Raw genomic sequence first — 24,149 nt, forward strand, 5'->3', positions numbered from 1 at the left:
TGTTTTTCTCGGGACATAACACCATTAGAGAGCTGTTTCATCAGCATTGTAAATTTGTTCAGGACTAAGGCTTTTGTCAGATATCAGCTTGACAAATTCACCAACATCATTTTCAGCTGCTGCATGGTCAGCAGAAGCCTTTTCGCCACAGAGTTTCAGGTATTTCACACCATTAAGCTTCTTGAATTTCTGCAGCCAACCTTCTGAATATTGACATTCGCCTTTAATGTTCAGTTCTTTCTGATATTTCCAGCTTGTTTCATGCCCATCAAACCAGTCAGTGACATACGTTCACTTCTTTGTTGTTTAATCCACTCAATCAATACATGGTTAAGATCTTCATTTTTTGCACTGTGCAGTGTTTTCCTACTTTTCATTAGTTGATGGTCATCACTGTCACCATAAAACTTCAGTAACTTGTCTTTCCGTTTCTTCAAATCATAGACAGTAGTAGTTCCGACACCATATTCTTCAGTAAGACGCCACACAGCCACACCTCGATCAAACTTCTGCAATAACTCTACTTTCTGTATTATTGATAATGACAGATGCTTCCTTTTCTTTATATTATTGTTAGCCATAGATGTGCCTGCACCTCTTTTTGACATTTTCACTCTAAAATTAAACAATTTAGCAAATACAATAAGCAATTTAGTAAATACGATACACACCAGGCGCCTCCGAGTGCTGGGCCACGCCGTCACATGGGTCAAGTGGGTGCGACCTTCACCCGCCCACAAAACCCTGTGATGTTACGCAGACATGACTGACGCTGCACACTCCATGAAAACCTTTGGTTTTCGGAGCTTTTCGGTTTTTGGATGTTCGGATAAAGGGGTACATACCTGTACTAGGTTTGGTCCACGTGTATTGATCTCTGGATGAGGGAAGAAATCCATTTAAATCAATTAAGGAAAAGCTTTTAAGTCAAAAAGACAAATCCTCAATGTTGGATTTGTGTCTATACTTTAAATGTATATAAAATGGCACAAGAGTTTAAACATTTCATCGGCAAAAATTAAAGAATGGGCAAAGTTGCTATAACCAGAGTGTTTGAAGCAGGAGATGAAGCACTGGCATTATTACCTTTGCAAGGTGAACTTCTGAAAGCAAAATCAGTCATTCATACAAGGTATTAAGGAGGATTAGATACTACTGTCAACCAAGGACTTTGGATGAGTACTGCATTATTAAAAACAAGTCACTAGAATTCACTCTGAGGTTTGTCTGCATTTCACTCACCGACAGGTTATTGGTTAGTTTTTCAGTTTGGACCAATTGTGAAGGCATGACAGCAGCTGTCTGATTGGTTCCTGAAGAGGTACACAGTTTGAGTGTGAACAACACATGAAGCAGAAAGCCTTGATGTAGCAAAAGGTAGCATCTCTCTTTTTCCCTCTCTTCAATGAAATAAGCAAAAACTGAAAGATAGTTATTTTCTCTCACTATTTGTTATACGCTGTTAACTGTAAACCAGTGGCTGGTAAAACTGCACAATTAGTGTGTCAACTGCTTTAGCACCGAACTGAAAGGATCTGGAAATAAAGAGAACAGCAATTGAAATACCTTAGATGGAGCAAAATGGACCCCTCTTCGGGTATTGTGGATGGTTGCTATTGAATTGTGTTTCCCTGGTATTTCTTCATAACATCCTTGCTAGTTTGTTTCTCTGTGAAACAATTCTCCATCAAGATTGTACAAACTCCATCCCCTTCCCTAACCCATTCACCTGGCATGCCTTTGCCCACTCACTCAACTTGTCCAAATCACACTCAACATGTCCTCCTGACATCTGCAAATTTGGAGATATTCCAATTAGCTCCCTCATTTAAATCAATGTAAGTATGCAATGTAAGTAACTGGGGCCCAAGCACTGGTCCCTGCACTACCCAATAGTCACTGATTGCCACTGCTTTGAAGTTCCCTTAGTATCTTTAGGCATGACATTCTAAGAGTCTTCTCCAGGCTGCCAATAAATTTGCACCCACAGTCATCTTTTGGCTGTACAGTCAGTTCTTTTATAACATGGTGGGTGTGTGCCTGTGCAAACACGCACTTTAGAAAAATCACACTTTAGACACAGAGCTTAAAGTGTTGGCGATATAATCACATTACAGTCAACACACGTTTTAGAAGTTCTCCCCTTTACAAATTGCATCCCCAATTCAGAAATCACGTTACAACGAATTCGTGTTGAGGAAACACACATTATAGCAGAATGAACTGTATTGCCTTTTTTAAAAACATATTGTAATTAAAAGTTCAATATATCCATACATAGCATTCTGATCGGCCATCGTGACCCATTTCATTGAATACTGTTTGAAAAAAGGGATCTTTTACCAAAGAGCTTTTGGTCTCTCACGCTGTGGGAAAAAAAGCACAAGAATACCACATTTCAAATGATCAAGGTTAAAAATGACACAACACCAGCTTATAGTCCAACAGATTTATTTGGAAGCACAAGCTTTCAGAGCACTGCTCCTTCATCAGTTAGTTATGAAGCAGGATCATAAGACCCAGAATTTTCAGCAAAAGGTCACAGTGTCATGCAACTGATATGATATATTGAACAAACCTAGATTATTATTAAGTCTTTCATCTTTTAGGATGAGGTTTTGGTTCATTAATATGTAAATCGCAGAACTTCTTTTAAGTCACATTCTCAAGATAACTTAAGGTTTTATTTTAAAAAAAGATGACATTTCAGCTCAGACAATGCATTAAAGGTGTGAGGTTAGAGTCTGTCGGTATCCCAATCTTGAGTCAGACTGGTTCTATTTCTAAAATGGAATTTACAAATATTACATAGACCGACTGCCTGCATTGACTGCCTGCAGATTGTGCATTTTTTGAGCTAAATAGAATGTATCTGCAAATATAATTCTGCAAATACAAATTCACCCCATAGACTTACATGTATGCACACGTGCATGAGAGAGAGAGAAATGAAAGAGAGCAAGAAAGAGACAGAGAGGGTGTGTTTGCATGTGTGCAAGCTTGGTAAAGTGTGTGCGTGGGTGTGATGGAGGATAAGCCTGTGAGAGGGTGCATGTGAGTGTGAGTGTGGGGGTATGTATGTGTTTGTGTATGAGAGAGCGTATGTATGAGAGATGGTCTGCCTGAGTGTGTGAGTATGTAAGAGAGTGTGTACATGTGAGCTTGTATCTGTGTGAGAAAGAGAGAGAGTGTATAGTGTAGTGGGGTTCCTGTCGTGTGACATGAACCCAAGGTCTTGGTTGAGGCTTCCCCATGGGTACCGAACTTGGCTATCAGCCTCTGCTCAGCCACTTTTTGTTGTTGCCTATCCCAAAGTTTGCTTTGGAGGATGGTCACCCGAAGGTCTGAGGCTGAATGTCCCTGACCGCCGAAGTGTTCCCCTACTGGGAGGGAACACCCCTGGTCTGGTGATTGTTGTGCAGTGTCCATTCATCCATTGTCATAGCCAATGTACCATGCCTCGGGGCATTCTTGCCTGCAGCATATGAGATAGACAATGTTGGCCGAGTCACATGAGTACCTGCCACATGCATGCTGGGTGATGGCCCCATGTGTAATGGTGGTATCCGAGTCGACACTCTGACATGTTTTGCAGTTGTTGCCATGACAGGGCTGTACAGTGTTGTGGTTGATGATGTCCTAAAGCTGGGCAGTTTAAGGTTTGGCGGTTGTTTGTAGGTGAGAAGTGGAGGCATAGGGAAGGTCTTGGCGAGGTGCTCATCCTCATTGATAATATGTTGCATGCTGCAAAGAACATGGCGTAGTTTTCTGGCTCGCTGGAAGTACTGGACAACGAAGGGTACCCGAGAGGCTGCAACCTGTTTCTGTCTCCTGAGGAGGTCATTATGGTTTCTCACTGTGGCAATTCAGAACTGGCAATCGATGAGTTGAACATTGTACCTTGTTCTTAGGAGGGCATCCTTGAGCACCTTCAGGTGTCTGTCAAGTTCCTCCTCATGTAAACAGATCCTGTGTGTGTAGAGGGCTTGTCCGTAGGGAATGGCTGTTTTAATATGTTTCGGGTGGAAGCTAGAGAAGTGTAGCATCATGAGGTTATCTGTGGGTTTGACGTAGAGTGAGGTACTGAGGTGCCAATCCTTGATGAAGATGCATGTGTCCAAGAATGAGACAGATACTAACGATTAGTCCATGGTAAGTTTGATGGTGGGACAAAACTTGTTGATATCACTGTGTACTTGTTTCAGTGACTCCTCGCCACGGGTACAGAGAAAGAAAATGTCGTCGATATATCTGGTGTACAGGGTTGGTTGGAGGTCCTGTGCAAGGATGCCCTGAGGCATGATACATTGGTGAGACCAAGCAGATGCTATGACAATGGATGAATGGATACCACGCAACAATCACCAGACAGGGGTGTTCCCTCCCAGTCAGGGAATACTTCAGTGGTACAGGACATTCGGCATCGGAACTTCGGGTGACCAGGCTCAAAGGCAGACTTCAGGATAGGCAATAACACAAAGTGGTCAAGCAGAGGATGGCCTCAACTGGGACTTTGAGTTCATGTCACACTACAGATGACCCCATTGCACTACACAAACACACACACGGTGGGCGGCACGGTGGCACAGAGGTTAGCACTGCTGCCTCACAGCGCCAGAGACCCGGGTTCAATTCCCGCCTCAGGCGACTGACTGTGTGGAGTTTGCACGTTCTCCGTGTATCTGCGTGGGTTTCCTCCGGGTGCTCCGGTTTCCTCCCACAGTCCAAAGATGTGCAGGTCAGGTGAATTGGCCATGCTAAATTGCCCGTAGTGTTAGGTAAGGGGTAAATGTAGGGGTATGTAGGGGTACAGCGTGGAAACAGGCCCTTCGGCGGGGCGGTGTGGACTTGTTGGGCCGAAGGGCCTGTTTCCACACTGTAAGTAATCTAATCTAATATAAACACACACACACCTACACTCTTACATAGTCACACACTCAAACAGACCCTCTCTCACACAGACACTCTCTTACACACACACACAGGCGCACAGATACACACATACAGATGCACGCGGGCACACTCACACACTCGCGCACACTCACACCCACACACATACCCTCTCACAAGCTTATTCTCCATCACACCCACACACACACATCAAGAAATCCTGATGAAGTGCTTATGCCGAAACGTTGATTCTCCTGCTCCTCAGATGCTGCCTGACCTGCTGTGCTTTTCCAGCACCACACTCTCGACTCTGATCTCCAGCATCTGCAGTCCTCGCTTTCTAGCTGGAAGTAGAACCAGTCTGACTCAAGATTGGGATACGGACAGACACCTTACAACTTTAATGTATTGTCTGAGCTGAGATATCACCTTTTTTTTAATAAAGCTTTATCTTGAGAATGTGACTTAAAAGAAGTTCCAGGACTTACATATTAATGAACCGAAACCTGTAACTCATCCTAAAAGATGAAAGACGTAACAATAATCTAGGTTTGATCAATATATCATTTCAGTTGCATGACACTATAATCTTTTGCTATAAATTTCGTGATTTATGATCCTGCTCCACAGCTATCTGATGAAGGAGCAGCGCTCCGAAAGCTAGTGCTTCGAAATAAACCTGTTGGACTATAACCTGGTGTTGTGTGAGTTTTAACTTTGTCCACCCCAGTCCAACACCGGCTCCTTCACATCAAATGATCAAGACTTTGTAGTACAGGGGAGATGGATTCTCGACATCAACGACAGGGCCAGTGTACTAACGTCAGCATCCTTGAATTTTCTTTATTCATTTACAGGATGTGGGGATTGTTGGCTGAACCAGCAATCATTGCCCATTCCTAATTGCTCAGAGGACACATAAGAATCAATTACATTGCTGTGGGTCTGGAATCACGCGTAGGACAGACCAGGTAAGGATGGTATTTTCCTTCCCTCAAGGACATTAGTGATTCAGATGGGTTTTTCCTGACAACAAACAATGGTCATCATTAGACAGTTAATTTCAGAATTTTATTGAATGCACATTCCACCATCTGCCATGGCAGGATTTGAACCAATGTCCACAGAACCTTGCCTGGGTCTCCGGATTAACAGTCCAGTGATAATACCACTAGGCCATTGCCTCCCCGAAGCTGCTATCAGCACAAGCATTGAGATCACAATCATCCAAAACCAATTCTGTTGAGCCAACCACATGCTTAAGATACCCGAGATCTGATTCCCAAAGCAAACCTTCGACTCCCAGCTCAACTAAGGCACTCAAATGAGAGGAAGGCAAAGGAAGTTGTCCCAAATCACCTTGAAGGCTTCCCTCAAGAAATGCATCAGTGACACCAATGCATCGCAGACCCTCGTTCAGGAGAAACCAACTTGAAGGACACTCCTGTACGAAGGGACACCAGTCTTTGAAAAGAACTATTGACAAGAGGAAGTACAGAAGAGGAACCGCAGAAAGTAATGTCAATGATCTCAGGGTCAAGGGCTACTTCCACTTCCTGGAAACACTTACTAACATGTGGTCAGAGATGCAACTCTAGGATTGGATTCACCTTACATGCAAAGGCCAACAGAAATCATGGCCAATTACACGGAATTTCGTCTGTGAACAGTCAGACTAGTTAGCGAAGGATTGGCTGCCACTGCTGATAACAGGAGAAAAGAGTTTTGATTGGCCAGCAAGTCAAGTCTGATTGGCCAATTCATTACAATGGACAAAACAATGGAAGAACAAAGGCAACACGAGAGAAGAGGACTTTTATTTAATTAATTAGGCCCGAAGGGAACAGCCTGTTCACTTCACAATGCTTAAGGGAGAGAGTGTCTGTCAAAATTCAGCGACAGATCTCAGATGGTCGTTTGCTCAGATATACTCAGTGAAATTTCAAAACAAAATGAACTAGAACTTATTTTTGTAACCAACCTATGTTTCCAAAGTTTGTTTGCTGTCTGTAGTTCTTCATACAATCAGTCCCTTCTCGCTTGATCAGAGTTTAGGTTAGATTCTCAGTATGGCTCTGACAGGTGGCAGGCAGAACAAAAGGCAAGAGAATGATTGGGATAGTGAAAGAGGATTGTAAAATTCCTTTCAGTATTTATTGTCAGCCCCTAGTTGCCCTTGAGAAGGTGAATGAACAGTTGCAATGCATCTGTTGTTCAATAGGAAACTCCTGGATTTTGACCCAGCAACCAGCGAACAAATGGTAATGTATTTCCAAGTCAGGATGGTGAGTGGCTTGGAGGGGAACTTGCAGATGCTGGCGTTCCTATGTATCTGCTGCCCTTGTCCTTCTCGGTGATTGTGGTCAAAGGTTTGGAGAGTGCCTTTGAGGGAAACTCAGCACGTTTTTGCAGTGCACATTGTGGGTGGTACACAATGCTGCTATTCTGCCTGTGGTGGGTCGAGAGAATGCTAAAGATGATGGATGGGGTGGCAAGTAAGAATGTCTTGGATGATATCAAGCATCTTACGTGTTATTGGCGACCTATAAAGTGGAGCTGGTACTAGTGGCATTCCTAGAGTACAACTCACAACCAACTGACCAGGCAAAAGAGGTGCCCTTACAAAACCATTCAGTCTCAGGTGGACCCAGTATTTGAGTTCATTATGAAATGCAAACTGAGCATAACCAGAGGTCATGACCTGAAGAATTTCAGGACATTTGTGTATTCTCTACATTAGGAGTCGGCACAATCCATTACCTATCAGCCCGTTGCCAAAAGGTCGAGACAACTGAGAGGTTATGGAGCATGCAGCCCTGAACTGGAGCAACTTAAGCCCTGTAGACATGATCATACCACTTCCTACTCCAGGAACATTTCAATGGACAGATTGTTGCTCGGTGAAAGAAGTTAGTTAAGATGTCATCCCACATGACTACACTTTTGTCTAGGGATCAAATATCTGTTCGATCTGCCTTCAAAATTGTCTAAGTGGCTTCCGGCACCAAGAAAAGGCAAACAATTCAAACCCCCTTTTAGAACAGCTCAATAAGGCCAAGGTAAAAGTTCAATATTCAAAGGGGTTGGATAACATTCAAGAGAAAAAGAATTAAGTCAAGAAGTTAATCACATATTCAATCACAATGTTGTTGACAGAATTATCGTCCAGCATTTTAAAATAAATTTAAAAAAGCATTTTCAAATTGTGTTTTGATTCAACCATTTGTTTTGTCTGAAAATCCTTGTGATGTTTAACAACATTAAAGGAGCTACATAACTGCTGTTTTTATCACTCTCACACTGAATTCCAAAGTATGAGTAAAATTTCACACTGCTGGAACCCATGTTTGACTTTATTCAAATTTTATGTGACTCTGCGACATCCTCCAGGGCTGAAGCAGAGGTCTGTAATTATGTTCAAGAACTAATTCAAGTCCTCATCTCACTGTCTGACTGGAAGAATAAATTGTCTGAATATCATAACTCTCAAACTATACATAATGGGTAGTAGCAACCTTTCATTTTTAAAGTTACAAAGATTGAGTACAAAAGGTTTTACTGACCCTCATTATAATGCCAAACCTTGACCAGTATTCAATGCATGAAGCTTTATTTGGGCTCTTGACCCATCATGGATTGTCTCAATGCTCACCTCACTAAGGCTGCAGTAAATGGAGCTGTTGAGTCAGAACTAGGTTACCCAATAGATACTTCCCATTTCCTTTGACGTTTGATGAGCACATGATGCACATATATAAAAGGGAGCTCTCAGTCAGTGTGCATTACCACGCAGTGTTTCCTCTACAAGTGCACACCAATCTTTTCAAATTCCGAAAATGAGGAGACTATTGCATAAAAATGAGGACTTGTTAAATTAATAAGTAATAAACTCAATGCTGACCTATTTGCTGAAGTGTTGATCATTTGCAGAGTCATGTCAGCACCAAAAGCTGAAGTGTTTTCATGTTATAAAATTCGGCATTGGCATAAGGGTTCTTCATTTATCTATGGGCAAGAAGGCAGTCATCCGTGATATTCAGGAAGACTTAGTCATGAAGAGAAGAATTTGAAGATTTCTAGGATTTCCCTGGGTGTATTTCTGTCTGTGTTTTCTACTTTCCTCAAACCATGTTAAACAACAGCCTGGCTTGTTGACAAAGTTGGGAAGGGTACAGTGGGTGTTTACAATTTTTTGGGAGTTCTATGTTTCCCAACAAAATGTCCCAATGTATCCAATGGGAGGGAAATCCACTTTCTGCTCCCTAGTACTATCTGTCAGTGCCGAGCCTGGTAAATACATTAAGATCTCTGGACCACTCCTCTCAGGACTACTCAGATTGGGTTCATCAAACATAGACGCAGAGGGACTTGCCTAGCAATCCAATGGGTATTTAGAGATTATGGGTTGCTTCTTTGAAGATGGCAGAGAAAGTTGAATACCGGACAATCTGGGTATTGAGCCAACTTCCTGGAGGTGGGGATGTTGACATGAAGGAACTGCTACATGTTATGAATGACCGATGTATTCACTCTGGGAATTGTTATTTGTAACTGTAGGCGAGGCCAAGTTCTGTAGGCAGTCTCAATGTGTGAGCGTCTGTTAAAGGACTCTTCATTCCTTTATTATATATGGGCATCACTCATCCTTAGTTGCCCTTGAACTGAATGGTTTGCAAAGGCCATTTCAGATGACAACCGGGAATTAACCACATTGTTTTGGGTCTGGAGTCACACATAGGCCAGACTGAATGAATAAATGATTTCATTCGGTCAAAAGTCAAACGACACCAGTTTATAGTTGAACAGGTTTATTTGAAAACACAAGCTTTTGGAACCTCACTCAAAGCTTGTGCTTTGAAATAAACCTGTTGGACTATAACCTGGTGCTGTGTGATTATTGACCTTGTCCAACCCAGACCAACACCAGCACCTCCATATAAAGATTTTATTGTTACATGTATTTGGGAAAATGCAATGAAAAGTGTTTTGTCACCACAATCCAGCGCCATTTGGATTATAAAAGGAATAAGAAGAATTTATTTAAATAGAGTTTAATCTTTTGTTCATTGACAGAAAAATATAAAGGAAGAAAAATAAGAAATAACATTCAACTTTACAGTCCTTCTTGTCAAGCATGGCTCTGGGTTTTTCTTAAGATCTGCAGAGTTTCTGTAAGATGTTCTGATCTCCAGGTCACAATGAGTCCCCATTTCGGGTCCAGCCAATGTCCCAAGAGTCCTTGTTGACATCAGTAGTAATCCCGATCCAGAACCAACATCACTCAGAATCCCGGGCCCACCTCAACCACAAGCCACCACTATAGCCACCACCTCACCGCCTTCACCATGAGTCTCTCTCTAGCCTCCTCTGCAATGACACCTTCTCCACCATCGGCAAGGAAACGATGCAGAAAAGGAAAAAGAAAGAAGATGAAAAGTAAAGAAAAAGAAGAATGCAGCTGATCTGGTGCAGAAAGGCTCAGAAGCCCAACCATTCGTGAGCTACTTTGCCGTTGCCGCCATCTTGGAATATGATAGATTTTCTCCATTTCAATACATTAGTGAGACAGATTTTCTTTCATAACAATCAGCAATGGCTGTCGTGGTAAGCACTACTGACCCTAGTTTTATATTCCAAATTTTATTTTGAATTAATTGAACATAAATTCTACCATTTGCCATGATGGAATTTGAACCCACAATTTGGGATTACTAGCCCAGTGATTTTGCCACTATGTCACCAAACCCCATTGGTCAGTTTAACTGACCAAACAGGAGAAACTGAGGATTCCTGATGAAGGGCTTTTGCCCAAAAAGTCGATTCTCTTGCTCCTCGGATGCTGCCTGATCTGCTGTGCTTTTCCAGCACCACACCCTCTGACTGACCAATCATCCCAGCAGGTCTTCACATTTAACAGGCATTAGGAACAAACAAAACTGGGAAACCAAGAATGCTAACATTGTCTTTGTTGTAACTTTTAGATCTAAATGTGAACTATTACTTCAATTAAAAAGCTGGAAAACCATGCACACAACACGGGAAACTGCTTTTACCCATGAATTTGATAAATGTAACATAGGAAGGGGCTGGATGACAGCGACTCAGTACCATTCCTGACAAGAATACACTCAAACACCTTACAAGGTATTAGTCTGGGCCACCGTATAAAGATTAGGGACAGAAAAACTGCAAAATTAGGTCTTGTTTTCAAGCAGTGAGTTATTGTGATCTGGAATCCATTGTTTAAAAGGACAGTGGAAGAAATTTCCATAGTAGCATTCTGAAGGGAATGGGATAATCACTTGAAAGGAAACAATGACAGATTACAAGGAAAGAGCAGGGGAGTAAGGTTGATTGGATGGACCTACCAAGGAGTCCACATAGATGTTGAGGATTTTTGTGCTGTATCATTTTCGTTCTATAATTCTGCATATTCCTGCTCAAATTACTCACCACTGATCATCATGTTATATAAGAATTCCTCCCCATTGATCACCATGCTATATGAGAATTCCTAATCACTGATCACCATGTTATATGAGAATTACTCATCACTGATCAACATATTATATGAGAATTCCTTATCACTGATCACCATCACTGCATTGTATGAAGTTGTCTGTTTTATTGTTCAATATGGTGTAGAATTGCTACTACCATTCTCTTTCAGAGTAGTGACATACAGGGCCCTCTTGGTCTAATGTGATATAGCAAAATCACGAGCTCCTCTAATGAGAAGATGGTCTTGTCTTGAACAACATGTAGTTAACAGTATGTTAGCAACTAAACATAATTTGCACTAACTTGATAGACATTGTTAGAGAGACAATGATGAGGAACTTGCTCCTTCAAGATCATAAGCTGATCACCCACCAAGTTTGTATGATATGAATATAGTTGATGATTCTTAAAACACTCCTATTAACTCCTTTGTACACTTACACCCTTTTAAAACTGTCTGAACATTTCCATCAACTCCACTTTCCCAACGTATTCCATATTCCTTGACTCATGTTGTGAACAAAAATCTATTGATCTCCATCTTAGATTTATTCACCAAATGAGTATCCAGAGAATAATAAAACTTATCACAACTGATTCTACGTCAAGGTGGAGTTAGGATGGTAAATCTCTTAACAATCTATGGTCAGTTGGAATAATTGTTTTATTTATTTCCTCATTCAGAAGGTTGTGAACCTATGGAATTCCATAAATCCTGTCAGTGAGGACATATCTCCTTTGTTCATTCTTAAATGACTGACCCCCGATCTTGAGACTAATTTTAAGTCAAGGATTTGGCCATTTAGAGCTGAAGTGGAAGTTATTTTCAATGCACAGCACAGTGAGCCAACCAGTGACAAACAGAACTATCAGAGTAATTCAAGTTATCATTAAAACATGAAGATTCTATCACATTCAGGAGCCACGCTGGATGTTAAAATGACAGTAGGTTTCAAGTCTCAAGATCAAGTTGCAGCATGGAATTGTTTAAATTGAGACACTGAAAGCTCACAATATTTTTGAATTTGAATGAGACAAATTCACAGGTAAATCATCCATTAGACCAATAAACTTCATATTAAATACTGTCATCCTTGCCTTCTCTTAAATTAAAATGACTGTCTAACTTGCAATAGGAATGAAGATATATAGGAACATAGAAGCCATTTCACCCCTCAAGACTGTTCTTTCAATCACCAAGATCTCAAATTAAACTCCATATACCCCACCATTGCCTCATATCCTTAATACTCTTAACAACAAAAATATTTCAATCTCATTATTAAAATAAACAAATTTTCCACCAATTGTTCTATGTCCCATGAAGTATAGCTCACCCTAAAATCTGTTTCCCTTTCTTCTATCAATGTTAAGCTGCTCACTGGCCACCACAGTCTCCTGCTCAGACATGATCTTTAATATATTCATATATTAATGTACACATCCCTGTTTTCAAATCTCTCTACCTCCTAACTCTGCAATCTTCTCCAGCCATGTGTGCACATAAACTGACCGAGGCGTATCCCTGATTTTAATTGCTCCCCCATTGTTGGTCACTGTACTTTCAGGTGCCTCAGCCCTATTTCATTTTGGAATTTGCCTCCTCAACCTTTCCATAACTCTGCCTCACTTTCGTCTTTCGCAATGCTCCTTAAAATCTAATTATTTGATCAAGCTTTTGATCATCTGATCAAATCTCTTGCTTCTTTGGACTTTTTAATCATGTTAAAATCACTCTCTAAGTATACGTTGTTGTTGTCATATATATTTCTGTTTGTGAAATACAATATTAAACTTTTAACAAAACTTACATGAATAAGAGCTTCCTCATTCCACTGACTAAAGGTCTGACTCTAACCTTTAGCCTTAAGCCCCTAATCTTGGTCTCCCAAACAAACCTGTCAGTTGTCTTTAACAACTTTATGTTTGGTGGATTTGCATGGTGTACCTTGGGCTTCATTCACACACACAGGCAACTGGAGCACTAAAAGATGTGAGCATGGAAAATGTTTCTCATTGGATTAAACTAAACATCAAATTTACTCATTTCCAGTAATAGTGAAAATAATAGAATATTAAATCCCTTAGAGAGATAACAACTAACTGCTTTATTTTTAATAGTGCAACAAAAATCCAAACAGATCAGGACTTTTCTCATGAATATTTATATCTTCATTGACATTATTCACGAACACCAGGTATATCCATGAAAATCTTGTGAATTTGCAAAAGCCGGACACAAAATAGCTGTCTCTCGGAAGGTGAACCTTCAGAGACATGAAGTCTTATTGCATCATCAAGGGGAACAAAATTGTTCTGCTGGCTTCACATTATGTGTCGGTTAAGCATCCATTTTGACTCAGTTTGTCGCATTTTTGCCACTGGGTCAGAACTTCATGCATTCAAGTCCCATCTTGACAATTGGACACATAATCCAAGCTGGTACTTCAGTACAATACTGGCGGAACCCTGCACCATCAGAGGCACCATGTTTCAACAGAAGCACCAAACCTAGATTCCATCAGCCTGGTCAGTTAGCTGTGATGGGGGTCTCATAACACCAATTCAAAGTTAAGGAGAGGAGTTCTCCACAAACCCCCACCCACCTCCCCAATCCTGCGCAATGTTTATTCTTCAACCAACTTTGTTTAAGACAGAGTGGCTGGTCATTGTCACTATACTGTTCTGTTTTTTTTTGTATATTAACTGCCATACTTTAACAACACTTCAATAGTTTTTCATTGGCATAAGAAATTTTCTGATGTCCTGCAGTTCCTTACTTTTCAAATCCAATTTATCTGTGCTCTCACGTTTTTTATACTTTCTGGTATAAAATGAAACACTGCAGGTGACCAGAAATTAAAACAGAACTTGAATCAGACACATTATATCATAAGCTTGGAAGATTTCATATTTCTGCACTCAACTTGTTGATGAAGTAGCATAACCCTGAATGATTATGGATGTGAAATTGTTAAGATTGTAGCAATTTTCAGCAGTCTTTGAAGCACTATTAGGTTTCACTAAGTTACAAATGCAAAATGTGACTTGTATAAGAGGTGAATCATATAGAAGCCTAAAAAAGTAGAAGAAAATCAAACAATGAAAAGGCTCCTAGGTCCTGACATACCATATTAACTCCCATCATACCGCAATTTCTAATTCTTAAGCCAAAGTTTGGGATGACACTTATTTGCAGGAGTAGCCGAGAGTCATCTAAAATTATGATGTTGACACCAAAGTTTTTCACGTTGCACTGTCATACTTTATTCACAAGCTTTGCTGACAGAACGTGGCACAAAAACTAATTATCCAGGACATAACAATTCTAGCATCAAACATTGAGCAATGTATCGATGGAAGTCTTCATTGCAATCAGTTAATGACATTGAAAGTTAGCAACTGTGAGAGACTATGAGACACATTTTAACTATTGGGCCATACAACAGTGCCAACATGAGACCTATCCCTTTTCAAAGGATAAGTCATATTATATGGGGTGGGACACATGTCCGTAATGAGCACCCTCACTACAGCTCAATCACCTCTGCATTAGATTGAAGCTGAGAAAAAGATAGAACTAAGGGAAGCATGTGGAGCAACATGTTGCATTATTCTGCTGGGTTCATAAAAATATCTTAGCACATAGCTTCTCAGTTTTCTTCAACTGTTCCACCCAGGGTTGGCTGAGCTATGTGTCTGCAGTGTGCAGTTCTCCCAGACTAGCACCTCCATTTTAACTCCTGCTGCCCTATTTTCATCAGGTACAGGGAGTTAAAATCTCTCCCAAATGTTACAATCATACCAATGGACCATGACAATGGATCATCAGCTACAAAAACAAGAGATAGGATTTATTACAGTCACAGATTTTTCAACTTGCTGTTTAACTCTATAATTAAATTGGCAGATTATTCTTCAGAATTTCTCTTTGGTTTAAGATCTTTCAAACCCTCTTTTGTGTTGGCCAACAGCCTAAAGTGGAATTGCCCGACCACAGGAGAGCAAAGTATATGTTTTTCTGTTCCACATGTCTTCTACACAATGCCACACAGCGAAAATAATTTAGTTCTTGCATTCCTCACATGTATCTCTCTCTCTGGGAAGTGAAGTATGTTTAACTGCAAGATTAATCAATAGAGTAAAGAGATTTACAAATGCTGTGGAAGGATTGAGTATCTTTCCATTCATTTTTATAAATAATTATTGGTTCGGTGAATAAGAAAAGATGCAATAAAAAATCGAATTACGAAGGAGCATTTCATTTTGGAAAATAATATGCATTTTAATTATGCAGAATAAACTTATGTTTACTGTTTCATAGAAGCCACAGTTAACTTCTTTTAATGCAGATATTTTCAAGAGTTAAAATATTATCTACAAAATTGTGAATTGTTATATTAAACCATGTTAAATAACAAAACAAATGATTTGACAAAGAGGTATGCTCTGTTTATCTTCTGACAGATATATTAATATTTATTGAGCTATGATTTGAGCCGATAATGAAATAAACGTCTGAATTGCACACAGTTTTAGGGATGACTTTTATACGCTAGAGTCCTTCTCAACACAAATTTATATCTTTAGACTGATTCAGTACAGGTTTGTCAGTCAAGTGATTGCAATCTGGACATTCTGTCGATAACTTACTGAGACACATGCTGCATCAGCACATCACTTATCAACCTTAAATGCAGCATTACATCTGGGCACATTGTTAAACTCTTACACAAGTTGGATGCAAGCACAAAATAAACTAATTAATTTGATATCATCTCATTCCATTTGAAAGACTCATAATCCTATTTAAAAATCTTTTCACACAGCGAACAGTTAGGGTATGGAATGCGCAACTTGAAATGTGGTGGAGGCAGACTCAGTTAAGGCATTGAAGAGGGCATCGGGTAGTTACTTGGATGGAAATGGTGGGCAGGGATATGGGGAAAAGGCAGGAGACTAGCACAAGGAATACAACCATGGCAAGAATGATGGGCAGAATGATCACCTTCTGCACCATATTAATTCTGTAATCTTGTGAATTAGGGAACTGGGGGAGATGTACTCTTTCTGTTAATCATTTCAGGTTTTGAAACTATTTGCTTGAGTTTCCCTGAGTCTAAAACATTTAAGGAGTGTTATACACAAACGTTATGCAACAATCTGATTAGGTTACAAATTGAGGAATTATACTGATTTATTTAAAAACATAAGACTAGTAATGTAAGAGCTGTGAACCTGCTGACCTTAATCAACGTGGGTTGGAAGATTATCTTTTCATACTTGCCTGATTTATTACCAGGGAAGTACATTTAAATAATGGCCTGCAATATCTGTACAAGTGCCACTCAAATTTGGTTGGACACAAATCAAATTGAGCTAAAAGATTGTGGAATATTGTGTATTGTGGAAGCTTAAGTAAATTGTGTCTGTAACTAAATTACATTTGAGTATTGATAAAACTTCATGCTGCTTCAGTTATTCACTCATCGCAAAACATTCTCTATCCAAAACAACTAGTTATGTTTCCCAACCTTGATCACATTGACAAAATTCCCACCCATTGCAAGAATTTGGGGTTCTTCATCAAATTGCATTCAATGACTCAGGTGCATCATGACCAGAACTTTTAGTCACATCTAGCTGTAATGGCAAGCAATCACTTGAAGCCTGATCAAAGTTTTTTGACCTGCTGCAAGTAAATATAATGATCTGCCTTCAGTTAGAAAAAAACTACAATTAGCAATCAACAGAAATCACAAGATCATGTCCTTTTCTAGGTGCATTAGGTGCATTAGTCAGAGGGAAATGGGTCTGTGTTGGTTGTTCTTCGGAGGTTCGGTGTGGACTGGTTGGGCTGAAGGACCTGTTTCCACACTGTAAGTAATCTAATCTAATCTAAACCATCTCGGATTCCCGATGGCTATCCACCATCTACAATATTCACATCAGGAATGTGATGGAATACTTTCCACTTGCTGGGGTGAACACAGTCAGTTTCACTAACACTCAGGAAGTTCAAAACAGGATAAAGCAGTACATTTGATTGGCATCCCATCCACCACCTTAAACACTCACTTCCCTTGTCACCAGATTGTAGTGAAAACAATTGAAAGCATTTACAAGATGCACTACAGCAACTTGCCAAGGCTTCTATGACAACATTTTTTAAACATGCAGCCTCTACCACTTAAAGGTGGCATGGAAATGCCACCTACAGTATGTTCCCTTCCAAATTACACACCATCCTCATTTGGAAATGTGCTGCTGTTCGTTCCCTGGCATTAGGTCAGAATCCTGAAAATCCCTTCCCAACTAACACATGGACTGTAATGTTTCAAGAGGATACTTCACCACCACATTCTCCAGCCCAATGACGGATGACCAATAAATACAGTTCTTTCTGGCAAACCTCACATTCCATAAGTTAAGAATAACAATTCACAAATTCGAGGTGGCACAGTGATTAGCACTACTGCCTCACAATGCCAGAGACCCAGGTTCACTTCCTGCCTCAGGCAACTGTCTGTGTGGAATTTTGCACATTCTCCCCGTGTCTGCGTGGGTTTCCTCCAGGTGCTCCGGTTTCCTCCCACAGTCCAAAAATGTGCAGGTTAGGTGAATTGGCCATGCTAAATTGCCCCTAGCGTTAGGTGAAGAGGTAAATATAGGGGAATGGGTCTGGGTGGGTTGCTCTTCGGAGGGTCGGTGTGGACTTGTTGGGCCGAAGGGCCTGTTTCCATGCTGTAAGTAATCTAATCTAATAATAAGTCATTATCTTAAGGTTACAGGTACTCTATGTGCATTGCCATAATAGAAACATATATTACTGGCCATTTCTACTGCCAAGATTAATTAGAATGGAACGATGAGAGAAGATCTAAGGCTTCCCCTCACCAAGAGATGTGACACGTCAGTAAATTGTAGACCATTATGTTGGACCCTGCTGATTTGCTGCTAATCCTGATGCTAATCAGTCCTTCTGGAAATGTTGTCATAATTTCATTCGATCATAAGGGAGTACAACAATCAAACTAATGTCACCAGGAGTTAAATGCAAAGAATTCAGACCATGATACATCAGCAACCATCAGTAATTAGTATTTTTTTTAATTTGCATGTTACTTATGACTTATCAAATTCATCCCAAGTGACTGAGACAAAGGGAAGCTATTCCTTCCCCTTCTTGAACTATCTGCAACAATTGACAGTGCAGCAATAACCGAGTAAACCACAATTAACTCAAACGTAACTCTCAGATTACAACAGGACCTTGATCAGATGGGACAATAGGTTGAGAATTGGCAGATGGAGTTTAAATTAGATAAACATGAGGTGTTGCATTTTGGGAAAGCCAATTAGAGCAGGACTTATACACTTAATGGTAAGGTCCTGTGGAAGTGTTGCTGAACAAAGAGACCTTGGAGTGCAGGTTCATAGTTCCCTGAAAATGTAATTGCAGGTAGATTGGATAATGAAGAAGGCGTTTGGTAAGCTTTCCTTTATTGGTAGGAGCATTGAGTATAGGAGTTGGGAGGTCATGTTGCAGCTGTGCAGGATATTGGTTAGGCCACGTTTGGAATATTGCGAGTAATTCTGGTCTTCCTCCTACACGAAGGATGTTGTGATACTTGAAAAGATTCTCAAAGGATTTATAAGGATGTTGCCAGGGTTAGAAAGTTTAAACTATAAAGAGAGGCTGAATAGACTGGGGCTGATTTCCCTGGAGCATGGAGACTGAGGGGTGACCTTATAGAGGTTTATAAAATAATGAGGGCTATGGGTAGGGTAAATAGACAATATCTTTTCCCTGGGATTGGGGAGTCCAGAACTAGAGGGCATAGGTTTAGGGTGAGAGGGGAAAGATATAAAAGAGACCTAAAGGGCAATCTTTTCACACGGAGGGTGATGCATGTGTGGAATGAGCTGCCAGAGGAAGTGGTGGAGGCTGGTACAATTACAACATTTAAAAGACATCTGAATGGGTACATGAATAGGAAGGGTTTGGAGCGATATGGGTCAAGTGCTGGCAAATGGGACTAGATTAATTTCAAATATCTGGTCGGCATGGATGAGTTGGATCTAAGGGTTTTTTTTAATGTGCTGTACATTTCTATGACTTATGAGTTCTGTAACATCATGAACCATTGAGAGCATTTTGTGTTGACAGAAAACTGGCAGCAAAACAATATTCTTGAATAAAGTTTTGGAACTTAGACTTACAGTTCATCAAGTCTGAAACTTACACACCTCAGAGCCGCGTGACAGTTTCAGATTTGGATGTTTCACTCTTAAGTGTACATCCTAAACAGATACATAAAATGTAATTATACCACTCAACTGCATTTTGTTAACTATACATTCATAAAATAACTTCATTATATAATGATATTCTTCATGTTATAGCTCTGTAGCTGAATGTGCATTGTCGATCTGGATAATGCTCTGCATGTTTTTTGTTGTTTCGATCATATTCAGAGGTGCTATTTTCAGAAAGATTTGAGAAAATGTGAGGTAGAAGCTCATCTCAAACAATTGAGCAAAGTGACATTTTTGGTTTTGTTGCCTGATATTATACTTTATTACGGTTAACCGCAATCTTGTGGCCTCTTCATAATTTCAGCATCCCTGATATAAGTTTTGCAAAGAACAACCTAATTCAATGTTTCAGTTAATGAGGTTATCTTAATCCTTTTAGTAGTTGGGGCATTGCTAAAAGTTTATACAACATTGTACTGATCTATTTTCCTTGCGTTATGTACTGTGTTAACCTCTACTGGAGTTCATTTTATACTCAATTGATTTACATTGCGCTCCTGGTTTCTGCTGTACTCTGCTGGAAAATGGTCATATAAAAACCAGACTCAGTCATTTATCCCCTTGAGCCTGTTCCATTTTATTTGTGAGCGTGGCTGGTTCACAAACTAACTTCATATACCCACCTTTGTATCCTATAATATTTAGGAGAAACAAAAATCTCTCAGTCTTAGGTGTAAAATTAAAACTGATCTGCATCATTTACTATTTGCTGAGGTGAATTTCAAAATTGTGTCAAGCTTTCTCAATGCAAGTCTTTCCTAATTCCCCCCTGACAGGTCAGGCTATGATCTTTCAGTCACACCCAATCATAGACCTTTAAGTAGAAATAGTTTCCTGTTCTCTAGCCTGTTTCCTCCCCAAAATAACTTGAAAACTTTGAACAAAGCACCCCTTAAGATTCTACATGCCTCGGAATACAAGCCTAATTTGTTTAATATTTCTTCATAAGGTTAAGAGTTAAGAGTTAAGAGTTCAAGAATCATTCAAAAGTACACTTCAAAGCCATTCTGTTCCAAACCATTCCCAGCATTCCCGGAACAGTCTGACCAAAGTTTTGTATAGCTCCAGTATAACCTTTACGCTCTTGTGTTCCAGCCTCCAGTTATCAAGACTGGCATACTTTTAGTTGACAATTTTCTGTCCCTGAATACCTGTTGATTTGTCTCACACTATATTGGTTTGTTTTGGTTTGCAATACAGTGTAATGCCAACAACATGGGTTCGATTCCTGCACCAGCTGAGGTTACCCTCTTTCTCAACCTCTCCCCTTGCCTGAGGCATGGTGACCCTCAGGTTAAGCCTCCACTAGCCGATGCTTTCTAATGAAAGGGCAGCTATACAGTTGGGTAGGACTATGGTCACTTTACCAGTTGTATTTTGTTGATTTCCATTAAACTCAGTTGTTATTCTAAGTCTCTAACTTACCATTAAAGAAGTCCCTTGCAGTTTATTGTAACTTATTCATTGCTCACTGAGAAGTTTTCCATTTCAGAAATGTTTCTTTTTAAATCCAACCTTAATGAGAAGGTTAAATCATGGTCTCTTAAATCAACATATCCAATCATTTCGAAGTGATGTTATTCTATATTTTGTAATCAACTTGTTTAGAGATGTTATTGCACACCTCTGGGGTAGGTGCAGACTTAAACTCGAGCCTCCTGGTTCAGAAGTAGGGTCACTACCACTGTGGCACTAGAGTCCCAGTGTGATATAGATGAGGATCACCTATCCTTCAGGAACTGGCGTATCTTTTGTAAGCCAGCTACACTCTCTAGAATAATACTTACATTTCCAAGCATGACACTTCATTAAATAAAGTTATTTAAGGTCTATGTTGGTGATGTTGGGATACAGAAATTGTTCAGGCACATTCCACAAGAAAACTATATGCTTCCAATTTGCTTTATCCAGATCGAGTAACGGGTGAATCATTTTTGTGGAGCAGTGATAGTGTCCCTATCTCAGATTGGGGAGGCTTGGGTTCAAGTCCTACCTTCAGAGATTACAAAATATCTGGCGGCATGCAAAAACCACAACTCCCTTGATCGAACCAGAGAAATCGTACCGCTCAAAAGGGGGACAGTCGGCCAACCTTGCTCATTCCGACCCAAAAGTAATGTCCTGTCTAATCCAGTGCTAAACGAGACATAACGCACAAAACATTTTTTTTTAAACTTTTTCAATATCAGATTTCCCTCCAGCGTTTCCATGTGCAGACACCAACTCGCGAGTGAGGGAGACATGAGGGTTTTGTTGTTTGTTTGTTTAACGAAGCTCCCGGAAGCAAGAAAAAGTGTGAGTTAGTCTCTGAGTGCACCTTACCGGCATTCCTGAGCTTCCTGTTCCTGAACACTGACATGATGACCAGGACGTTGCCCACAATGTCCACCACGATGGTAAAGATCAGCACCGTGGCCAGCGCCGTGGTGAGCTTCGGGGAGGCTGGACCCCGCTCAGCAACCGAGGAGACCAGCTCGGAGCAATTCCCATCCCCTGACATGTCCGAGACTCAACTCCTTCCAACCAGAGAACATCCAAAACTTTGTCCTTTCCTCCCTGCCGTCCGGAAGGACATTGGAGTGTTGAGTTTGTTTCAAAAGAAGAAAACTCCTTTATGTCCCGGCCAAGAATCGATTGGCTCGCTGTTTCCTTAAGGGCGTCGTTATATCTCTGCTCTCTCTCTCTGACCTTCATATCCATCCAAGATTTATTTAAGTTAACTCAAACTGCCTCCAGGTTGGTGCCATCATCTCACTGGGGGTAGAGTAGGAGTTGCTTCCCAGTTAGAGTGTGGGCTGCAGAGCGGATCCGGATTGAGAACTTGTACAGGTGCTGTTTTGTTTTCTCCTGGTTGTCTCTAAGACAGTCCTGTTAGGACTGAGACTTGTTTCCAACCAGCGGAATTTAAGAGAGCTCTCGCCACCTCTACACTTTGCACAGCTCTCCCTCCTGTTTAACACTGGAGGGGGTGGCTGTGGCAGCATTACTGGAGTCGAGGACCTGTTTGTAAAATAACACTCCCCTTCCCAGTCTCTTCTTCATTCCGAAGATACTGTGAACATTTCAGAGAAATAGCGCCATCAAGTGAGACCCAGCAACCTCCAAACGGGACCTGTATAATAAAACTTTCACCAATTGCTGCTCCCACGAACTATCCCATGTGGATGAATCCCCCAAATCATATCGATAATAAGGTGGGTGTATGTCAAAAAAAACTCGTTACCTCACTCTCGAATCTCATATCGAAAATCCTTCATCAGAAATAACTTTTAAAAACCATTCACTGCGCAATATTCTGCAAATTCTAATCGCCTGATTTAAAATAGGCATTTAAATGTATTGAAGGGGCTGCATTATGTTTGAGAAAAGGGAAAGTGGCCTTCCAATGTGTCAAAAATGTTTCTTTTTATTAACTCGATGGCACTTTCTCTTTAAGTCTGTTACAATGTCACAGAGCCAACCCCAGCAACTAACAAAGTGATTGTGGCCCAACTAATATTGCTTTTCTGGTTGATTGACGGATTATTATGAGTGAGAGTAAGAGAAACAATACAACCCCTCTGCTTTTCTTGTGAACAGTGCTTCAGAATCAGTTGCACTAACCCAGATGAGGTATCTGATTAATAACTCATTCAGGTTATGGTTCCTCTGACAGTGCAGAGGAATCTCCCTCAGTATCTCCGCTCAGATTGTTTTAGGCTGTTTGCATTGCAGCAATGGGACTGCAACCTGGAACCTTGTGCCTCACAAAAGCAATTTGATTGGACTGAATGGGCTAGGGACGACTGGGAGCAATCATAGCTTTCAATTGACTAAAAGGAATCCTGAGGTGGTGGTCCTACTTGCATTAGAATGCGACTTAGAATTCCTTCAAAACAGGACTTACCTAGAGAGGTGTCACAAGAGTGACCTCCTGGATTATTTCTGATCATCTAAAGGATGGGCAATAAGTTCTCAACTTCCCTGGTTTCTTTTCACTAAATGTGTTTTGTTTTCTTAAAGGTGTGCCAGTAGGTTACAATGCAGTCATTACAATCACATGAAGGCAACATACTGCAGATGCTGGAAGTCTGAAACAAACACAAGTAATGTTGGAGAAACACAGCTGATCTGGCAGTGTCCATAGACGAAGATGAACATTTCAAGTCCAGAAGAATCATATTTGACTTTAAACATCGATTCTTGTTTCTCTTTCAACAGATGCTGACAGATCTGTTGACTTTCTCCAGCAATTTCTGTGTTTGTATTGCAATCACATGGTATATGGATGGACCAGTAAGTCCCTCCAGGAGTATTTAAGGGGAAAAAAAAATCTCATCTGCTTAAATAACATAAAACTTCATAAAAATTTATTGTGTCGCCTTACGGTGGTAATTGCAAAAGATTGCATTTGTTCACTATGGCTTCTGTGAGCTAACTTAGCAAAAACTATAAAATCT

The 24,149-nt window shown here is 40.4% G+C and overlaps 1 protein-coding gene across 1 annotated transcript in view; it reads right to left on the minus strand.

Moving 5' to 3' along the window:
* Window positions 1–22,210, minus strand: part of LOC122557458 (melatonin receptor type 1B-like) — a 163,567-nt gene extending 141,357 nt beyond the window's left edge. Inside the window, exon 1 of the mRNA XM_043705217.1 lies at window positions 22,033–22,210. Within this exon, the coding sequence (XP_043561152.1) occupies window positions 22,033–22,210 (178 nt within the window). The remainder of the gene's footprint in view (window positions 1–22,032) is intronic.
* Between the last annotated feature and the right edge of the window lie 1,939 nt (window positions 22,211–24,149).

Source organism: Chiloscyllium plagiosum, unplaced genomic scaffold (genome assembly GCF_037043375.1).
Source record: "Chiloscyllium plagiosum isolate Xiang-an unplaced genomic scaffold, Cpla_swu_hap1 HiC_scaffold_11, whole genome shotgun sequence".
Taxonomy (NCBI): domain Eukaryota; kingdom Metazoa; phylum Chordata; class Chondrichthyes; order Orectolobiformes; family Hemiscylliidae; genus Chiloscyllium; species Chiloscyllium plagiosum.